This window comes from Mobula hypostoma, chromosome 6, assembly GCF_963921235.1.
Source record: "Mobula hypostoma chromosome 6, sMobHyp1.1, whole genome shotgun sequence".
NCBI lineage: Eukaryota > Metazoa > Chordata > Chondrichthyes > Myliobatiformes > Myliobatidae > Mobula > Mobula hypostoma.
Genome location: NC_086102.1, coordinates 27,873,835 through 27,894,742, shown reverse-complemented (window position 1 = coordinate 27,894,742; position 20,908 = coordinate 27,873,835). Strand labels below are relative to the sequence as shown.

The 20,908-nt window shown below is 40.5% G+C and overlaps 1 protein-coding gene across 1 annotated transcript; it reads right to left on the bottom strand.

Moving 5' to 3' along the window:
* Positions 1-10,494: 10,494 nt before the first annotated feature.
* olig2 (oligodendrocyte lineage transcription factor 2) lies at positions 10,495-12,681 on the bottom strand. The gene has a single exon (XM_063049807.1). The coding sequence runs from the start codon at positions 12,579-12,581 to the stop codon at positions 11,796-11,798; it is 786 nt and encodes a 261-aa protein (XP_062905877.1). The 5' UTR covers positions 12,582-12,681; the 3' UTR covers positions 10,495-11,795.
* Between the last annotated feature and the right edge of the window lie 8,227 nt (positions 12,682-20,908).

Sequence of the window (20,908 nt, the reverse complement as noted above, 5' to 3'; positions counted from 1 at the left end):
GGTGCGGGGGTTGAAGGGTGGGATGGCAAGTTTGCAGATGACACAAAGGTTGGTGGTGTTGTAGATAGTGTAGAGGATTGTCAAAGATTGCAGAGAGACATTGATAGGATGCAGAAGTGGCCTGAGAAGTGGCAGATGGAGTTCAACCCGGAGAAGTGTGAGGTGGTACACTTTGGAAGGACAAACTCCAAGGCAGATTACAAAGTAAATGGCAGGATACTTGGTAGTGTGGAAGAGCAGAGGGATCTCGGGGTACATGTCCACAGATCCCTGAAAGTTGCCTCACAGGTAGATAGGGTAGTTAAGAAAGCATATGTGGTGTTAGCTTTCATAAGTCGAGGGATAGAGTTTAAGAGTTGTGATGTAATGATGCAGTTCTATAAAACTCTGGTTAGGCCACACTTGGAGTACTATGTCCATTTCTGGTTACCTCACTATAGGAAGGATGTGGAAGCATTGGAAAGGGTACAGAGGAGATTTACCAGGATACTGCCTGGTTTAGAGAGTATGGATTATGATCAGAGATTAAGGGAGCGAGGGATTTACTCTTTGGAGAGAAGGAGGATGAGAGGAGACATGATAGAGGTGTACAAGATAATAAGAGGAATAGATAGAGTGGATAGCCAGTGCTTCTTCCCCAGGGCACCACTGCTCAATACAGGAGGACATGGCTTTAAGGTAAGGGGTGGGAAGTTCAAGGGGGATATTAGAGGAAGGTTTTTTACTCAGAGAGTGGTTGGTGCATGGAATGCACTGCCTGAGTCAGTGGTGGAGGCAGATACACTAGTGAAGTTTAAGAGACTACTAGACAGGTATATGGAGGAATTTAAGGTGGGGGGTTATATGGGAGGCAGGGTTTGAGGGTCGGCACAACATTGTGGGCCGAAGGGCCTGTAATGTGCTGTACTATTCTAAAAAAAAATTGATGGCAAAGCAAGAAGTTACTGCCTTGCACAAACAGTCATCTAAATTGGTCGGTCTGAAGTCTTACTTAAGTCAAAAAGAAGACAGGTTGAATTATCTACTTCCTTGAATTTGCCATGGCTGCCATAGATTTCAATTTGTACTCTGTGTCCATAGTTCAGGCCTGTGCATGTTAGTTTAGTAACCACCATGTTCCAGTACCCGATGGATATATTAATCAAGTGTTAACTGGAATGCAGAAAACTACTAGTATTGGATATCTGAAATTAAAGCAAAAATGTTAGCAACACTTAGGTGAGACCACGATTGTCAAGAGAGAAACAAAGTTAACATTTCACAGGTGCTGCTGATCTTTACAGTATTAATATGTATTATGCATATGAGCCCGAATTTTCAAGAGGTGGAATGCACTGCAGTTACACCAATTAAATAATCCCTTGGTTGGCCACTTAAATGAAATTTCCCTGGGTCAGCTCATTTATGCATTCATTGGAGCGTCTTTTGTATATGCCCATATAAAATTGGTACAGGTTGCTGCTCTACAGTGAAAACAGAGTACAAAGAAGGCATACATTGGATCTGTCAAATTGGCTGTGGTAGAACACCAGATGATTTCAGGGAATTAATCCGAGACAGTTTCCTAAAACAATGCTTTGTAGATCCAATGATCTTCAAAATGGTGGACTTCAAAGCATGATCCAAAAGACTCTCTTCAGTAACAGAATGCAGACAACAAGAGGGAACAGCCTCAGAATACAAAGGTGTCACTTTAGAACAGAGAGGAGGAGAAATTTCTTTAGCCAGAGGGTGATGAAACTGTGGAATTCATTGTCACAGACAGCTGTGGAGGCCAAGTCATTGGATATATTTACAGCAGAGGTTTATAGGTTCTTTATTAGTAAGTGTGTCAAAGGTTATGGAGAGAAGGCAGGTGAATGGCAATGAGAGGGATAAGAAATCAGCCATGATGGAATGGTGGAGCAGATTCAATGGGCCGAATGACCTAATTCTGCTCGTATGTCTTATGGTCTTAAGAAACCAACCCATCTCTCTTTTTCCCCCTCAATTAATTCTCTGACACTTTATACAGTCAATCAAACCTTTAGAAAATGAAATCAGCAGGCTTCTAACCAAATTCAGAGTGAGATATGAAGCTACACAAGTGAAGGACATAAAACTGCACTGATTCACATTGCCATGCCCCACTATTGAAGATTAAAGTCAGGGCAAACAAATGACTTGCTTCAGGCGTATATAGGGAGATGACACTGGCAATGTGCTCTAATGGTCTCACTTCTGAAGCTACATAACCTCACCAGCTTTCCCAGCTTTCACTCCTGGAGAATTAATAAAAGAACATAGGTAACAAAAAAAAGATATTATTCTTTAGTGCCATTTCTTCCTTTCAGGTTCAAGATTCCTATTAGGAAAACATTCTAGGACCAGCCATCTTCAGCTGTTTTGTCCTCCAACATGAAGACGGAAGTGGTGACATTGACTGACTGTTTATGCACAGTTCCTCAGATAATGGAAGTCCATGCTCACTCACAGCACAATGTGGACAGCATCCAGACAAGGCCTGTGAGTGACAAGTAACATTCATATCAGTCTCTGGATAAAGTTCAAAATTCAAATTAAATTTATTATCAAAGTACATATGTGTTACCAAATACAGCCCTGAGATTCATTTTCTTGCAGGCATTCAGAGTAGATACAAAGAAACACAGCTGAATCAATGAAAACCACACACAACAAAGACGGACAAACAACCAATGTGCAAAAGCAAACTGCAGAAACACAAAAAAAGAATAACAATAAAATAAACAAATACATAAATAAATAAATTAGCAATGAATTTCAAACACACGAGTTGCAGAGTCCTTATGACTGAGTTTATGCATTGTTGAATCAGTCTAGTGTTGGAATGAGTGAAGTTATTGCCCCTGGTTGCACGCCCCAGAACTATGTATTGAGACCACTGTTGAACAGTCTGCTCACATGTGACTGCACGGCCAACATCCAAGTAATGACATTGTCAAGTTCGCCGAAGACACAACGGTGGCGTGTCTCATCAACAACAATGATAAGACAGCCTGGCGGTGTGGGTCTTGAGGCTCCTGTATCTCGTTCCTGATGGCAATAGTGAGAAGAGAGACAATGAGCATTTTCAACAAGAGAGACGCCAATCACTTCCAGTTGACACTTCTGTTGAATTGATCCAGCATTGTTCATGGATGTTACCAGAATTAGACCAGTCTCATAAATATCATAGTTACTTAAATGGGCAGACTTGATAAATCTGCAGTAAATATCTCACCTCCTGACTCTTGGTAATCTTTCACATCTGCATCTCACCTCAGTTTTTTGATAACATATTCTTCACCTACCCAGTTGAGTACAGCCCTAATAAATGTTAAGAAACTTGATGTGAGCTATGGCAAATTAATCCATTTGACTGAATTAATTAATGAATAGATAAATAAAAGAATGAATGAGTAAATAAAAATAAACACATGTCAGCATGGATCCTTGTGTCCTCTGTTTCAAAAACTCTCTAAAATGTCTACTTGGCATTCCTTCGAGTCTGATCTTTTTACTGTACATCACACTAATGCTCATTCCTCCAGTTGTCACAGTTCTACACTCAGGTATCCCTTCTCTATCCTTTCCAGCTTTCTATTTCTCTCTCTTTTCTATTAAGCCTCTTTCTTTGACTGGGTTTTAGGTTACCCACCCTAATATCTCTTTATCTGACAAGGAGACAGACTTTTATTAGCTGTCAACGATGTTAATGGCAGAAAGAAAGGAATATATACATATGGGTGTGTGTGTTTTGCCATCTATATAATATAGTAAACTCTAAGAAAGTCAGTCATAGCTAGACAAGTTACCATTTCAGAAAAAAATAAAAGGGTCTGGCACCTTTTGAATCCAAATCTCTTCACTGTGCATAGAAATTATGACAGGCTTGCAGCTAACATCTTGTTGTTCTAAACAGACCAGGGCAGAGGTCAATTGTATGGTCAAAAAGGGACAAATTGATTACCATAAGAATATTCAAATCGAAAAGCATAGACAGAACAGTAGACATCTGGATTGCTTTAAGCAGGACATGAAAGGAAACAAAGTTATTGTTCAGATCAGAGAGATAGGGGCATTTTTGCTATTCTTTGAAATGCTTATAATATATAGTAAGTTTGATTTACCAGATTATGATGAAGAGGATTTAATGTAATTTTAATATGAGCATTTTAGGTGGAATGTGATTGGACAAAATTTGAAATAAGTGAGTAAGATGATGAAACAAATGAAGGAGATGAAAAATCCATTTAATCAAAAATAAAAAGAAATAATCACAGAAACACTGAGAAAGAAACTGTTTGTGATTACCCTTCAAGGTAAAAATAAGCCTACTTGAATAAAATACGGTTGATGCATTTGAAATTTTAGCAATAATTAAACCGCTATTATGAAAATAACAATGATGTGGTTCCAATAGGAATGTAACAATGAAATGTTTTGGATGTGTTTTAATAATTTTAAATCACATGTTTAAGTTGATTGTACATTATTCACATTTTTCTCATTCTTAAGTTGCAGTGAATGCACCTGTAACAACCTACCAAGGTTCTTCCAAATGTGTCCATACAAATAAATTGTATTGTGAACCTTAATATAATTATTACTTTATCTCAGTTTCTAATACTTTTGTTACTAAATAACCTTCACAGATCCTAACATGACCGTCACTAAATTAAGAAGGTCATAATTTCAAGTGACACTCCAGAAACAGCAAAAATAATCACAGCCAACCTCTCAGCTATAATGGTGATGCATTGTTAGTACTTTAAGCTCTCATCTCTGGAAAAGAAGGTCATGGATCAAAGCCCGCAGCAGAGGTTGGCCACATAATCAAGAGTAATATTTCACTGCTGAACTGAGAGGTTCACATTGTTAAGGGTCCCATCTTTCAATAAGATATATACAGAGGCTTCACAAACAAGGGAAAATCTGCAGATGCTGGAAATCCAAGTAACACACATAAAATGCCAGAGGAACTCAGCAGGCCAGACAGCATCTATGGAAAGGTGTACAGTTGATGCTTCGGGCTGAGACCCTTCAACAGGACTGTCTTGGCCCGAAACATTGACTGTATCATAGAATGATATGAGATAGGTGTAGAAGATAGTGTGGAAATTTATAAATGGTATGCTTTTCTTGGGGCACTAAAGCCACCTAATGGGTCAGATTACAATTAATAATTTCATGGAACTGTTCAAAGAAGATTAGAGCTTTCATACTATTCTTGCCAATATTTTTCCCCAGCCAACACTAGAATTGCTAGGATCACTTGTGATCTTGCTTCAAACAAACACAAAACAAGCTAAGTCCCAGTGGAGAAAGGTGTGTGACAGCACTAGGCACCAACACGACAGTCACCTGAATATGGCTTCAAGTAACCCTCGTGGAACTAGATCAGTGACAGTCCTAGGGAATACCCTCCACTCCTTGAGTCATACCATGCACAAAGGTAAATACCTAGAAACACAAGAGATTCTGCTAAGGATTAATCTTTCCATCCTTGAACCGCCTGAAAACAGTTTAGCCCCTAGACCTTCCCCCGAGAAAATCCTCCAGTAATGTTTTGAAATATTGCAGCAGGCGATCCTCAGAACGGTACTCAAAGGCTAACCATTTTCATCTGCGACCTTAATGAGTTCCTTCTATCACCAGGTCAGAAATGGGTGTGTTTGCTGATGGTTATGTGATAAGCCATCTACAACATTCCGACGAGCAGATAAATGGAAAACAACATTTACATCACACATATGTTGGGGGAACAGCCACCTCCAAAAGAGAGAGACCCAGGACACACCTTCTTCTCATTGATCCCATCAGAGAGGAGGTACAGGAGCCTGAAGACACACACGCAGTGTTTCAGGAACGAATTCTTCTTTTCCGCCATCAGATTTCTGAGCAGAAACCGATCCAAACCATGAACACTACCTCACTAATCTTTGTTCTCTTTATTGCAGTACTTAGTAAATATATCTAAGTATATATAATGTATATTTGGAAGTTATAGTTTCTTTTGTATTGCACTGTACGAGAAATTTCACGACATACAATATGCCAGTGATATTAAATCTGATTCTGATTCTAACCTCCTTCCTTTAACACTCGACAATATTACCATCCACAATGCATTAACACCAATATCTAATTGAATAGCAATTTAACTCCACAACATGTCGACTGTGATACAAAGTGAAGCACTTTATTCCCCCGATTTTCCCCGCGGTACAGCTGTGTATCTTCATCACACTGATTTGAGGCATTCATGAAGGTAGTTCATCATCGCCTTTGAAAATGCAGGTATTAATTTAAATCTTGAATATGAATTTTTAAAAGTTTCAAAACTAGAATAACTAATCTTTGGTCTGATTATTATTGGTGTTCGCAAAACAGCCTTTGGACTGATTTAAAGCGTAGAGTTGACCAGCACTTCCTTGAAATGAATGTACACGTGAGAGAGCGAAGTATTTTTTTCATGCACAATACTTTTATTTGGTATATGGGTACAGAGAGAAATTCTGCAACATAAATATTTGATATTTCGAAACCTTACACCTGTGTGCGCTTCTCATTGATGCGTTCCTCTACAAATTCCTGCGTGCGGATTTATAGCTGAACTGCCTGTGGCATTCTCCACAGTGTTCCTAATTACTCGTTTGTGCGCTGGAGACGGAGCAGTGCCGCCACTGGCAAAAAAAATGAAATTACGATAAGTTTACTTAAGCAATTTCAGTTATAAATACAGACACTGCAGTCTTTAATTGGAATATATAAATAATGATAGAAAGTAGTTTTCAAACTTGGATCGCTAACCCAGCTTCGTATCGGTCGTTCGCAGTCAGCGGAGATTGGAATTAGCATGGAATACAGCGCAATAAAAAAGGCAATCTTTGTTTTTCTTTTGGCTTTGTGTGAAGTTATCCTTTGAGAGCTTGTCGAGATAAGTACAGCGCAAACTTTGTGATATAAGTCGCAAATTTGTTTATTTGTATTATTTTAATGAAAGAAATTCAGTCCTCGCATTTTGACAGCTCTGTATATTACTGCATGTTTATTCCCGTTCCATAAAGTTTAATTAAACGCGCTAATATGTCAAATAAATTGAATATTTTTGGAGAAAGCGCTGATAATATATTCAGAATGAAATATAGTAACCCTACTTTGCAGTAATGAACAGTCACAAGTTAAAAGTTTGTACTATAATATCAATGATCACTCATGAAAATGATAAGGTCTTGACTATCTGCAGAGGCAAGGAATTACGTTAGCATTTTCGTGCGATATACGGTGCAGTTTCTTGTAATAGATCTCTCTTTTTTACATAATGCAGAATTATCCTCCGAGACCTAACTAAAAAGTTCTTTCACACAAAACAAAATCGGGGACAGAACCACAGAACACTGACGTCCCGATAGAAGGTCGCGGGGTCAGGTTGTGATTCCACTGTCACAGTCTTGCCGATTAACTTTAAGTATTTTTTTCTGATTTTGTTTCTGGAGTATTTTGATCCGATGCCATACGAACGCAAATTGGGCACGCCGTTCTTAAAGTATTGGTAAATGTACGGCAATACCTTAGGCCGTATAATACTTCGATCATTCACATTTCTGAACTCTCTGCTGGTGTGATCCGATTTCTGAAGCTCTCTGGCTCCTTTCCCATATCAGAAAACACGGGGAGCATCAGGTGCTATCTCCAAGCGCAGATATTTAGCCCAAACATGCGCTGTACTTGCTATCATAACATGAGTGGGCTAATCAGTTTGGTGCTTACTTCTAGAAACATTCTGCCACTTCTAAAGCACACGTTTGGAAACGTTATTGCTGTATTTGAATGCGAGCTGCAGACTCCAGCTATAAAAAAGCATGACTTGCGTTAATTGCTAATGGAATAAATCTATATTTGCTGCCGATGTGTATTACAACCGTGGTCACTCGAGTAATAGCTCATAATGTACCATAAATATTACATTCGCGTTCACCCAAAGCAAGAGCGCGTGCTGTGTCCCCACCAGTCCTATATGACCGTGTATCAATGTGACTAGATCACGTCAAATAAATCTTGCGATGAAACCACTAATTAAGTCAATCACATAATCCATGTTCAAGATAATCACAAAGTAGCGATCTAGTAAGTGGATATTAGTCAAACATAGCAATTAATCAGCTACCGAAGGGGATAATTTTACTGTACTGCAAGATCGTTAGTTCTGTGCAGTTAATATTTGAGAGCAGTTTTCTATACAGGGTTGTTGTTATAGAATTACCGCCAGTCAGCTTTCTTTTACCGATCCAAGTAAATATAGTAAGTCTGTGTTGTATGATGCATCTCTCTCACAGTTCTCCCGTTCAATGTTCACTTTATATTTAGTCTAGAAATCAAAACGTTCAAACTAAAAGCGAAACGCTGCTGCGATCGGCGTTACCTAGTCAGTCAACTGTATGAAATTCACTTAACGAGAAGTCGTTTTTCTACCCTGTCGCGATAGTTCTATCACAGAGACAGTGTTAATGCGAACAGGTATTCTTAACGGGGCATCGAGTTCTCTACTTGAGAATTCGGTTCTTCTGTCGCTTCTGACGGTCTTTTGCTTCAGAATAAAAAACGCGGACGTGTTTCTCTGAACTTTTCTTGTCACCTCACTCCACTCGTTCGTTATAATAAAAATACACATTTTACGTGGTCAAGATCAATAGTATATAGCAGAATTACATAACCACATTTTGTATGTACTTGCGGTGGTAACAAGTAAAACAATATAAATTAGTAAGAAAATAAAATACATTAAATATTTAGTTATGAGCATTCAAAGTTTATAGGCATATCCAAAACGCTGTTAAAAGGCGGAAATTAATATAACTAGTACACCACTCCAAGACGTGCACTATTTACAGTCTCAGCACGCTGCAGGATTCATGCGGTCCCCGCCCTGATCACCACCGCAACTACATAATGGAGACCCTCAATTAAAACGATTCAAAGTGTAATGTATTTATTTTTAAACCCATGAAAATCTGGGGCTGTTTGCTTCGAGATGTCCTTCCTATGGTTCGCTTCCCATCGAATGATCTTGTCCTAATGTTTACTCGCGTCGTTTTTGTGAGTTTCGGCGCAATGTTCCGGACGGCAAAGTTCCTGAGTGTGCATCCGTGGGATCTATTTCCCCTTTAAATGCCCCCTTTCTAGCGCGAACAAATAAACACGAGCATATCCCGACCCATGTAATTTAACTGGTTAGACACCTGGGAATGGGGGTCAATATGCTCACGGCGCTTTCCCATGATCACTTTTTGTTTAATAATTCCGTTCTTGTCGGAGTGGGAAAAAAACAGGATACGATCGAAACAGTCCGTATCCAAGTAAAAATGGCTGCAAAAGTCTATGCTGTTCAATATTTCACAACCAATCATTACGTGCTCGGCTAAGTTGGCTGTTAAAACAGAATCGCTTAGTGTGGAAAGAATTGCAAAAAGCAAAGTCGTTAAAATAGATATACGCATATTTTATAAATATTTCGTAATTATTTTCCTAAATTTTACTCAATTGCCTAGACTGCAGAAGGGACAAACTTTATTCTACAGCTTGAGTTCAGAAGCTAACATATAAAATCTGTGATTCTTCGCTTGCATTTTAGACTAAAATAATGTACGAAAGTGAGGAGGTTCTGGAAATAAATAAAATTACAGATGCTGAAAATATGAAGCAGAAAATACTGGAAACGGTCAGCAGGTCAGGCAGCATCTGTTGAAAGAGAAACGAGTTAACATTTCAGGTCGAAGACCTTTCATCAGAACAAATTATAAAGTTCTGATTCTCGGGTTGATGCGTCAGAAATAAGAACATAAAGGTAAGAATAATTTTCTCGAGTGTTCAAATCGAAAAGCAGACAAGCTTTATTTCTTTATTATTTAATTTTAAATCACGTCATTTAAAACCGGTAATCAAAACGGGACATAATTGGATTCCACAGACCGTCGTGAGTCCCAATTTATTTTTGGTGGGGCATTTAATCGGTTGGGTCTCGGCCCTCCGCCCTAAAGGTACACTGTACAGAAAGCGAGAGGTGGGCAAAACATAACCCTCGCTATTCCATGTGTGAGTCTCTTCGAACTGACCCCTGTATTAATAGCAAGCGATTTATTCAATTACAGAGTTATCTTACTTTAGAATTGGACCTGGAACAGTATATTATATCAAAACTACGCAAAGCAGAGATGAGTGCTTCTAGTCAAATTTCTGAAGACAAGGTGGTATATTTGGAAACTACTCTTTGCTACTGCAGTTAAATTTTACTCGTTTCGCTGTCTCCAGTTTTTCCTCTGCTAGTTCGCGGAAATTTAGCAGGGCGTCCTACTCACGGAAACATTTGGTGTGTCGGAAAGGCACTGTTATTGGTCCACGCCTTTTAGGTATATATTTTTACACAATTTCCCAGCAACGTACACTAAAAAAATTGTCTTAAGATTTCAAATTGAAAAGCACACAAGATTTATTTATTTTTATTAATTTTAAAATCTCGACAGTTACGCCACCAGTCACTTCTCCCAACGAAATAAGTAATAAATATTATTTAGCACATTTTTTTTACAAAAATAAAAAGATGAAGAGCATTTTTTGCCTTTTTTCGTCCTTAATTTTCTCTCGCGAATGGGAAACAACAAAAAAAAATGTTATAATAAGACGTCACAGCCGATTTCTTAGCAAGCAATCCGCTTAAGACGGGTGTTTGTTAAGAGCAGGAGAGCTTAAACGCTGTAAAATAAAACAGGTTAAACAACCAACGACATCTTGGTTCTGCGATTGAAACCGCGCAGAAATGATGCAGGCAAAATCAGTTCAAGAACAAATGAAACACAATTCACAAAATAAATCTGGGGGTGTGAGAGTGGGGTTCGATAATTGATAAAGAATTCATAAGGTCGCTTACCCATATTTCATAAAAATTAACAACTACTTTACAAGAAAATTGTACAAACTTTTCTTTGTAAATTTATGACTGGAGCAAATGTTCCAGGCTCATTTGATTCCAACAGAATGCAAGTTTCCAAGGCTGCACAACTACACATGAAATCATGTCCCGAAGTCTTTCCCATATATTGTCCTTTCTAACTGTTCCAGGGATTTAGTCAGTCGACATTTTATGTGCAGAGCCCAGAGTAAGAAAGTCTACTTGACTATGCTTCGTTGTGATTTTCACGTCTCTTTATCTTCCTTCTGTGGCCATTATGCAGACCAATAAACTTGGTACGTGTGATTTTAGAACCGTTATTTCGGGTAACACTATCAGGGAGTAGAGCAATGTTGCATACAATTTTTCCAAATGTAACTTACAAGTTGAATGCTATCATCACGTTTCATTGCTGCTCGGTCACTTTACAAAGAAATTCACATTAAATAAAGCTGCAGTATTCCCTTTCCACCGTTTCCTTCGATCTCGTTGTAATGCGGAAAATATATGTCCAATTTTCTCCGGGGGATGTGGGTATATATTTAAATTGTGATGTATCTCTTAATTCTGCTTATAGATATCCCCTTCCTTGTCCGTTCTCGAGATAGACGAACGCTGAGATAAACGAGAACCGAGGGATTGGTTCGGAAAGGGGTTACTGCAACTTCCTTTACAGTTACATAAAGAAGACACCTCGTCACAAGGATAACGATTTAACCCGGTGTAAGATTTACCTCGGTGCACGGATAGGAATAACAAGAAACGACCTGATGTTACAACCTGTCTGAGTTAAATACTCAACTTCTAAAGGCGATTGGAAAAGTCTCTGCACTCTTGATACAGTCTGTTACTTGTTGTCAGACGATAGTCGAGACATGCCGGCTGTGGTCATGCTCGCCACATGGTGAGGCGGTGGTACTTGACACATGGTACACGGGCACGGTATTCCTCCCCAGTGCTGGAAACCGCTGCCCAGCGGGCCGGAGGCTGCGGACGCGGATTTGAGGAGACCATGAGGAGGTCTGATACTGTTCACGGCTGGAATACTGCCTCCGGACAGAGAGGCTGAAGTGACGGCCGGGGCCATGATTGGATGATGAACTTGGTGAGCCGCGTGAGAGGTCGGGTGTCCCGGCAGAGGCGCCCCGCCGTGGCTGAGTGTCCCGCAGGCAGCTGATGGGTGGAAGCTGCTATGGTGGCCGCCGTAGATCTCACTCACCAGCCTCTTCATCTCCTCCAGCGAGTTGGTGAGCATGAGGATGTAGTTTCTGGCCAGGAGCAAAGTGGCGATTTTGGACAACTTTCTGACAGAGGGTCCGTGCGCGTAAGGCATGACTTCCCGCAGCCCGTCCATGGCGATATTCAAGTCGTGCATCCGTTTGCGCTCCCGACTGTTAATCTTCAGCCTCAGCTGCTGAAGTTCAGGCTCGCTCATCTGCTTCTTGTCTTTCAGCCTGATGCTGTCCTTGGCTCTCAGCTGCCCGCCTCGCTCTCCGCACAGCTGAGCTCCGCAGTCGCTCTGCGTGGACGACACGGTGCTGGTGAAACCCGAGGTTGGCTCGTCAGACAGAAAAATGCCGTCTGCCTCCGGAGAAGACGGCTGGCTTGAAATCAAACTGGCATCGGAATCCATTCGACGGCCTTAAGGCAGGGTGGGAAGAGAAGTTTAAACTTGCTTTGAGCGCCCCAACATAAGAATGCCTCGTTCTGCCTATCTCCCAGGTAAGCCGAAAATGTTATCAGGGCTCGCGGAGCCGCCGCTGGGCTTCTTCCGCGTTTTATAAGCGGATGGAAGATGATTCGGTGAGTGTCTGCTATTGTTTCTGGCACTGGGCTATCCAATCGTGACAAGGTAACGAAATGCCGAATGGGAGTCTCCTCCAATGCCGGGAGATGTGGGAGGCGCCACTTCCATCTCCAACTAAACAGAAGAAGGGGGAGAGAAAGGGCGGGGGGGGGGGGTGGTTGTGGGGGAACAATAGCCAGAGTCAGCGACCGGGACATCTGCTAAAATAAGAGATCGGACAATGTGCACTCCTTAAAAAAAACAATAACACTTCAAAGCAACACAGTCTCCATAGCCAACGGCACTCACTCAGCACACGAAGTTTCAAGGGTGCACTTTCTTGTTTTCCGACTGGGTTTTGTTCCGCGAACAAACCGATCGAGAACCAAACACGCTCGAAGCTTGCGTCAAAACAAAAATAACAGGAGCCCAAGCAAAACAAATTCAACTATATCCAAACCATAATCATATACTCTTTGACAGAGGAAGAGTAAAACTACACTTGGATTGACGCCTTCAAACATTGCACCGATTTTACAGAATTCCTTTCTTTATCGGCGTCCTAGGCAGAAACAGCTCTCAGATTCGCTTTAACCTGTCTGATACTACTCCGTGCAATTTTATGGATGAATCTAAACGCCAAAATGTTTTTCATGATATGCTACACTATGGAAACGAATTGCGCGCTCAGTAAACACTGCTAACTTTGATCCCAGCACCTGCAGTACGAACTAGAGCGAAATCTGCCTGTAATCCCCGAAGCAATTCGATTCTCGGGAATGGAAGGTGGCTCGGTGCGATGTGGAGCAGGGGAGTCTAGCGCTGGTTTGGGCATTGCGGTACCGCATCTGCTCCAGTGACCCAGCTGAAGGAGTTCATTGCAGACATTCAAATTCGATTCCAAGACTTTTCGGTAGTATGCTGAATCCCGTAAAGAATAAGACCACTTCCTTGTAAAGAAGGAAAGAACTTTAAAAACATTTCAGTCTGAACTGCTCCGCCGCACTTTGTCTTTCGCTGATTCATTGGTCTTGACAACCATGCGACAGATTAAGCTGTCAGTTTAAAGAAATATCAAGTATATCTTCTACCTTCAATGGCGTGCTACATACTATCTGAAAGTTGAAACCGTGCTAAACAATCTGGTGTACTTTGCTACCGGGACACGCTCGCCTCTCAGTCCCTCGCTGTTTAACAGCTGACCCCACACGCATTAATGAACCGTTGAGAAGTTGTTGAAAGCGGTTCAGTATTAAAGCGTTGTAATTGTCCTTTAACGGTTATGATCCATGACGGTTCGATTAGTCAAGCTGTTAGTTTTAATCCTGTAGAAAAAGCGAGGAGCGGGGGTGTTATCTTGCCCCTTGGACAAAGCTGCATTTAAAAATGGACAATGAGGAATGTACAAAACGCTTGGTCTGTATAATAGCAGCATATGTGCAGCGATGCAGTAGTGCACAGATTTAGTCACTGTGTCATTTTGTTCCGCTATGATTGAAGTTTGGATGCCTGGCGTTTCCACTCTCCCCAACACCTGGCGGCTAAAACTCCTTTACAGATCCTCGTTTAACGCGCCACCTAGTGCCCATATAAAATAATGGCCAAAATGATACGTTCACCCTCGACAGCCGCTCGCTCATCTAATTTTCTTTTGTCTAGGATTCTTGCCTCAATTTGTCTTTTTTTTTGTTCTTTTAACTCTCTTTTTGCCAATTTCCCTAGCGTCTCCATCGTTTATCTTTCATAAATCGTTGACTCATTTCTATTGGAGAAGCTCTTGAACAGGGTAAACAACTTGCCAATTTTTTAAACTCTTTTCGATCGACTTGATCGTACTTGATCGTCATCTACAAGTCTACTCCATATCCACCCCCTCCCAACTCGTGGGTAGCTAGTGTGCAATGAGAAATAGTGAAATCTCTTGAGGTATATTGGTAATAAAAGTACATATTGTGGAAAGTTATTCACTTGGCTACGACATTGGGACAGCGCTGTTTTGGTGCCAAGCCTGCATACTGTATAGCACCTTTGGCCAGCTGCCCCCGCCCCAGCAACCGCCGTACTTCTGACCGAGCTATGCCTTAAACTTTGAGTCATCACACTTTGTGGTGGGTAGTGCATGTAGAAAGGACGATCTATGCATGAAATAGCACATTTCGTTAGCCTTGATTATAACAGCCTGCACATGTAATTGAAATATTCCCGTTAAAAGTTGCACAGACATTTAATGGAGGTAATTTTGCGAAATACCTACCCCCCAACGTCGCTGTTATTCACACCTTGTCGAAATTGTGATGGTATCATTCGCAATGGGTAGGAAGCTAATGGTACTCTGTTTAAATATCAATTATTCTCAAAACTATTATATTTTTAAAAGTTGATTTCTCATTAGAAATAGTTTGGCATTTTTACACTACTTTTTAAAATGATGATTCTATAGTTTTGAACATAGAAATTTCAACAACATACCGACTGAATATTAATATTATCGTGTGAATGAATTTCATTTTCACAAACATATAAATTATTTAAACAGCCTTTAGCATTCAACACAAACTTGTAGAAATTGTTTCCAGGTCTGAAAGATTAGAGTATCTGCCATTGGTACGTTGTGACTGCTAGGAATTAGTGGAAACAAATTCCTTGTTTACCTTTTTTTACATCACCACCTTCGCCAGGCTTTCTGTAAAAATGGGGGGCGGGGGGAGTCATTTAACACCTTATCTTGGCTCTCAAACTTGGTATGAAATAAAGCGTCGGCTGTTATGTCAGCGAATGTATCGATATCCCTTAACAGCAATGCAATAGCCAGAGTCAGTGTCCTAAAGCGCAGCTATAGCCCCTTCTACTTACCGTGTACCTGTGGACAATCGAGTACTCTTCTATATTCATCTCCTTTTCCAGCTCATAGCTCGTAGCCTTTTGTGTCTTGGTGATAAATAAACACATTCATTTTCAGCACCTACAGTTTTGATTTCCAAAAAGCCAATCTGTTTTATTGATGTTCATTGATAGTAGAACACTGGGAGAACTAACTAAATAGCAAAATCATTAAGGAGCGCCCGGGATCTTTTAAAGTGCACGCCAGTCTTAAAAACTGGCGTTACCTTACTAATATTACAACTAATGATGATGAGTTGTAACTTTTCACTGGAGCTCGAACACCACTGCTTCAGAAAGACCAACAGAGCTCTGCTGAAATTTGACACAGCCAGATTGCAGAGATCCAAATTGAAACAGAACATCTGAAAGTATTATACATGATTTGATATGATTTTCTGTAGACCAACAAATATTGGAACATTAGATGTCACTCTGTCATAGAGTCATAGAACACTGCAGCTCAGAAATGGGTCCCTCTAGTCCATGTCAAACCATTATTCTGCCTGGTCCCATTGACCTGCACCTGGACCATAGACCTCCATGCCCATGTACCCACTTAAATACTGAAATGGAACCTACATTCACCACTTCCACCGGCAGCTCTTCCACTCTGTCACCACCCTCTGAGTAAAGAAGATCTCCCCCCCCACCCCACATTCCCCTTAAAATATATCACCTTCCATCCTTAACCTATGACCTCTAGTTCTGGACTCACCCTATCTCAGTGGGAAAAGTCTGCTTACATTTACCCTATCTATAACATAGAACACAGAACATAGAATAGTACAGCACATTACAGGCCACAACCCCCTTCGGCCCACAATGTTGTGCTGACCCTCAAACCCTGCCTCCCATATAACCCCCCACCTTAAATTCCTCCATATACCTGTCTAAGTAGTCTCTTAAACTTCACAAGTGTATCTGCCTCCACCACTGACTCAGGCAGTGCATTCCACACAGCAACCACTCTCTGAGTGAAAAACCTTCCTCTAATATCCCCCTTGAGCTTCCCACCCCTTACCTTAAAGCCATGTCCTCTTGTATTGAGCAGTGGTGCCCTGGGGAAGAGGTGCTGGCTATCCACTCTATCTATTCCTTTTATTATCTTGTACACCTCTATCATGTCTCCTCTCATCCTCCTTCTCTCCAAAGAATAAAGCCCTAGCTTCCTAATTATAACACTCATAATTTTGGATGCCTCTCTCCTGTCTAACCCTCTAACTGTGTTCAACATTTCTATAATAGGTCTGTGGGATTCCTGATCATGGATGAATTTATGCAGACAAGTCTGCCAATCGATTTGTTGTATTTTGCCTTCATGATTATCTTCCAGATTTAATTATTGTTTCTTCAAAGTGGAAAATGCAATGTAAAACGAAGCATAACAAATTAACCAGTTACAAGCCAGGTATAAATTTGCAAAGCCACAAGACAGGACCCTTTTGCCAGCTTTATCATTAAATTAGTCAGAGTCAACCCAGTTGATTCTGGACCCAACATATTGATGCAGCTATAAAGAAGGCAAGACAGTGACTGTATTTCATTAGGAGTTTGAGGAGATTTGGTATGTCACCTAAAACACTCATGAGTTTCTACAAACATACCATGCAACAGACAGTTGTAAACTTAGTCAGATCCATCAAGGGCACTAGCCTCCATAGTATCCAGGACATCTTCAAGGAGCAGTGCCTCAAAAAGGCAGTGTCCATCATTAAGGACCCCCTCCACCCAGGATATGCCATCTCCTCATTGCTACCATCAGAAAGGAGGTACAGGAACCTGAAGGTACACGCTCAATAATTCAGAAACAGCTTCTTCCCCTCTGCCATCCAGTTTCTGAATAGATATTGAACCAACACTACCTCACTTCTTTATTTCTAATTTTTGCACTACTACTGTATTTAATTTAACAATTTAATATACATACTTACTGTAATTCATAGTTTTTTTCTATTTTGCATTGCATTGTACTGCTGCCACAAAGTTAACAAAATTTCATGACATATGCTAGTGATATTAAACCTGATTCTGATTCCACTCCCCAGCTTTAACGAACATCCCAGCTTTTAAAATATATCTGGTATTTGGATAAGCACTTGAGATACCTTGACACAGAAAGTTATAGGCCAAGTGCTAGAAATACATTAGGTGTCAGTAGATCCTTAATGGCCAGCATGGAGAAAGTGGGCTGAATGGCCTGTTTCTGTGCTGTATGCTCCCGTGACACTTCGGTTTTAGTTCCAATCATGCATTGTCAATTTTCCTTTGAAACTTCTGATGAAATCTGTTTCCTCTAGGCTTGAAATCTTTTCATTCCATTTGGGGAAAGACCTTAAGACATAGGAGAAGAATTAGGCCATTTAGCCCATCGAGTGTGCTCGGCTAGTTCATCATGGCTAATCCATTTACCTCTCAATCCCATTTTCCTGTCCTGTCTTTGCCCCATAGCCTTTCACACCATGACTAATCAAGAACTTATCAACCTCTACCTTAAATACACCCAGTGACCAGGCCCTCCTTGGCAAGGAATTCCACAGAGTCATCACAATCTGGCTAAAAGTCTCATAGTACCACTTCTGCTTATTTTATCAACCACCTTAGATTAAGTCCTCCGTTGACCAAGTATTTTGCTACCAGAAATCACTTTGACTCATTTTATCAAATTTCCCTCATTATTTCAAAGTCCTCTATCAATTCCCTACTGCAAGGCAATGACTAGTCTCCCCAGTTAACTGAAGTCATGTAACCTTGACACCCACTCCATATTCTTCCTATTGCAGATCCTCGAGTTGGCTACAGGACAACAGCTGAGGCTATTTTACAACTTGCTTGCATTTGAACTCTGTATATCTATTAATAAGACCTACTGTCCTCAACCCTTCTCCACTTTCCTGCCATTTTCAAAGACCTGGACGCTTTCACTCCAGATGTCTCCACTTCACCATCCACATCAATATAGTGCAACAGTTTATATTGCCTTATCCGTCTTACTAATAATATATTGCTCTATGCTAAACTTCTTGTGCCATATGTGCATTCATTTCACTAGAAATCTCCCTGAGATTTGCTGTTATTATACTGCCCACTATTTACTATATTTCTGAGTTACATATCACCAGGTAACTATGAAAATATGCTCAGTGTACTTATGACCATTTGATTATTAGCTATATAAAAAAGCAAGCAGCAGTATTGATACAATCCTGCCAGTATGTCGGGCAATTATTTATCATTACACTACACTTGCTATGCACTAGCCAGCTTCACAACCTCGTGCCACTGACTTTTTAATCATGGAAACTTTAATTTGCTAATAATTATTTTGTGATACAGTAATTGTAAACCAGATCCTGATCTCACTACCTTCATTAATACCCCCATTATTTACAAAGAAGAACTTTTCAGCAGTGACTTTTACAAGAAGAATATTTTAAATATTTTATTTTATATTCTCAGACAGCATTGACATAATATGCAAATCTTATTCTAAGATGCTATTTACATACCATGTCTGCACAGTCTCCAATTTATTAGCTGTCCTAGCAATCAGACAAAACCAAGCATCTAATCCACAAACATGAGGAAATCTGCAGATGCTGGAATTTCAAGCAACACACATAAAAGTTGCTGGTGAACACAGCAGGCCAGGCAGCATCTCTAGGAAGAGGTACAGTCGATGTTCTGGGCTGAGACCCTTCATCAGGACTAACTGAAAGAGTCCTGACGAAGGGTCTCGGCCTGAAAGCGTTCACCAGCAACTTTTATGTGTGTTGCATCTAATCCAGAATATGGTCTACATTATAAGAAATTCCATAATTCAATTATACTTTACAGAGACAAATTATACTTTATAACATTAAAAAGGCCCACACGTTGTATCATGTTCCAATCGATCAGCGAGATAGGACGACATTGCATTCAAAGTCAGTAAGACCAAGAAATTGATTGCGCACTTCAGGAAGGGGAGATTGAGGGAATACAAACTAATCATCATTGATTATTGAGGGATCAGCAATGGAAATGGTGAGCAGTTTCGAGTTCCTGGGTGTCAACGTCTCTGAAGATCTATCCTGGGCCTAGCATCAATGTTCCCTCTAAGGTTTGTACACACACACACACACACATCTTTTGCTACCAGCGCACAGAGGAACTTAAACTGTGCACAAAAGGTTGTCACCCTCAACTTCATTGGCATGTTAAGTATATCTCATAATTGTACACAATCGCATTTCCTTTTCCAGATTCTGATGCAGGCGGTGCTGACAACGTGGAGATTGTGATGATTTGTCTGCAGATTTTAGAACTGGCTTATTTATACTGTTTTTATTGAAGAAATTATTCTGTGCACGTGTTGTTGTCACTGGCCAAAAAATTGCACAGCACAAGATTTTTGTGCACACTGTCCATTACAGATTAGAGGGAACATTGCCCAAGATATCGATGCAATTACAAAGGAGGGATGATAGCGGCTATATTTCATTCAGAGTTTGAGGAGACTTGGTATGTCACCAAAGACACTCACAAATTTCTACAGGTGTACCATGGAGAGCCCTCTGACTGGTTGTATCACTGTTTGGTATGGAGAGGCTACTGCACAGCACTGGAAAAAGGTACAGAAAGTTATTAGCTCAGTCAGCTCCATCATGGGCTCTAACCTCCCCAGCAGTGAGGTAATCTTCAAAAGGTACTGCCTCAGAAAGATGGCACCCACCATTCAGGATCTCCATCATCCACAACATGCCCTCTTCTCATTGCTACCATCAAGGAGGGGGTACAGGAGCCTCAACATTTTAGGAGCAGCTTCTCCCCCTCTGCCATCAGATCTCTTAACGGACAATGAGCCCATGTATACTACCTCACTTTTTCCCCTTCTTTTCTCTTTTTAACTACTTATTCAATTTAATGTTTTGTACATATTTCTTACCGTAATTTATAGTTTTTTATTATTATTTATTACAATATACTGCTGCCTCAAAATGACAAACTTCAAGACGTATGCCAGTGATATTAAACCTGATCCTAATCCCATATGAAACAGTACAACTCGCAACTTTCCATGCATTGCTCCATGGGATTGAAATACTAGTGGTATTACATTGGTCATGCATTATGTGAACGTTTATTCATTAGATTACATATTGCTATCCATGGTGCATTGGGAGAATTCTTGTGGCTCAGCTGATTAAGGTCTTCACCCTTCAGCATTGGGAACAACCCTCAATCTGGGAGCATTGTGTAATAGGGAAGAGGACCACAACTTTTTTTGTAAGACACCAATCTGATCCAAGCAT